Genomic DNA, 1,145 nt, shown 5'->3' with positions numbered 1-1,145 from the left:
TCTACTTCATCATTAGTATTTAAGAGTTTTCCCAAATTACCTGTAAGGTGGTTGCTAACTCTGAAAGGATCAGGACACTGTAAAATTAGGAATCTGCATTGTGATTGTTCCCATACAATTCAAATTTGAATCACAGTCTTATATAACTTACTGGAACCTAAATCATATTTGGAAACCTAGGCTTTTCAGGAAGGTACCTGAGAGTTGCTTAATCTGTGCATATTTTTCATTTACTATGTCATTGGCTAGTTCATTATTTTATTTATTTATTTATTTATTTATTTGGGAGCAAAGAGAGCAAGTTTATTTGGTGATTGCTGATGGTAGGCATCATCCAAGAGACCAGGTGGAATAGGTGCTGTGGCAAGGGAACCTAGAAGCTTCTGGGGCCACATACAAATCTCTCAACGGGCAAGGCACGGGTTCTGGGGAGTTGGAATGTCCTCAGCCATTCAGCATCATCCGGACAAGTTCTTCATAGTTGATAGAACCATAGCTGTCCTCATGCCCTGCCACCAGCATCTCCACTTCTTCCTCTGTCATCTTCTCACCCAGTGTGACTAGGACATGACGGATTTCAGCACCCATGACAGTACCATTCCCCTCTTTATCAAACACTCGAAGGCCTTCAACGTAGTCCTCATAGGTTCCCTGGTCCTTGTTCTTGGCCACAGTCTGCAGCATGGGCAGAAAGTGCTCAAAGTCCAATACCTTCACATTCATCTCATCACTCTTGGGGTTCCCCAGAACCTTGAGCACCTCGGCGTTGGTGGGGTTCTGGCCCAGGGCCCTCATCACGTCCCCACACTGACTGTACAGGATCTTGCCATCACCTGTTCTGTCAAACAGCTGGAAGGCCTCCTTGAACTCTGCCGTCTGGTCCTCGGTGAAGTCACATATCTTGACTGCCGAGCTCTGCCAGACCTGCAGTAATGGCCCATTATTTTATTATAAGCTAAATGTATCATAAATGGAAAATATATATATATTTGCGCTACCAGGGATTGAACTCAGGACCCTGCGCTTGCCAGGCAAGCACTTATTCTACTGAGCTAGCTCCCTGGCCCCTAAAATACATTTTTGGATAATCTGCAATCTCAGCCACACTCTACAGTGCTATTTGTTTTATAATTTGCCATCTGTTT

General features: G+C 44.3%; 1 protein-coding gene across 1 annotated transcript; it reads right to left on the bottom strand.

The window, feature by feature from the left end:
- Positions 1 to 314: 314 nt before the first annotated feature.
- LOC101592265 (myosin light polypeptide 6-like) lies at positions 315 to 932 on the bottom strand. Its single transcript, XM_004629288.2, has one exon. It carries the CDS (start codon positions 793 to 795, stop codon positions 445 to 447), a length of 351 nt encoding a protein of 116 aa, XP_004629345.2. The 5' UTR covers positions 796 to 932; the 3' UTR covers positions 315 to 444.
- Between the last annotated feature and the right edge of the window lie 213 nt (positions 933 to 1,145).

The sequence above is a fragment of the Octodon degus genome, unplaced genomic scaffold, assembly GCF_000260255.1.
Source record: "Octodon degus isolate 3935 unplaced genomic scaffold, OctDeg1.0 scaffold00028, whole genome shotgun sequence".
Taxonomy (NCBI): domain Eukaryota; kingdom Metazoa; phylum Chordata; class Mammalia; order Rodentia; family Octodontidae; genus Octodon; species Octodon degus.
The sequence above is the reverse complement of the archived record's forward strand: the minus strand, read 5'-3'. Positions and strand labels throughout refer to the sequence as shown.

What these genes read in the sequence shown, in the direction of transcription:
- LOC101592265 (XM_004629288.2), bottom strand. Translation starts at nt 795, where the DNA reads ATGAGGGCCCTGGGCCAGAACCCCACCAACGCCGAGGTGCTCAAGGTT.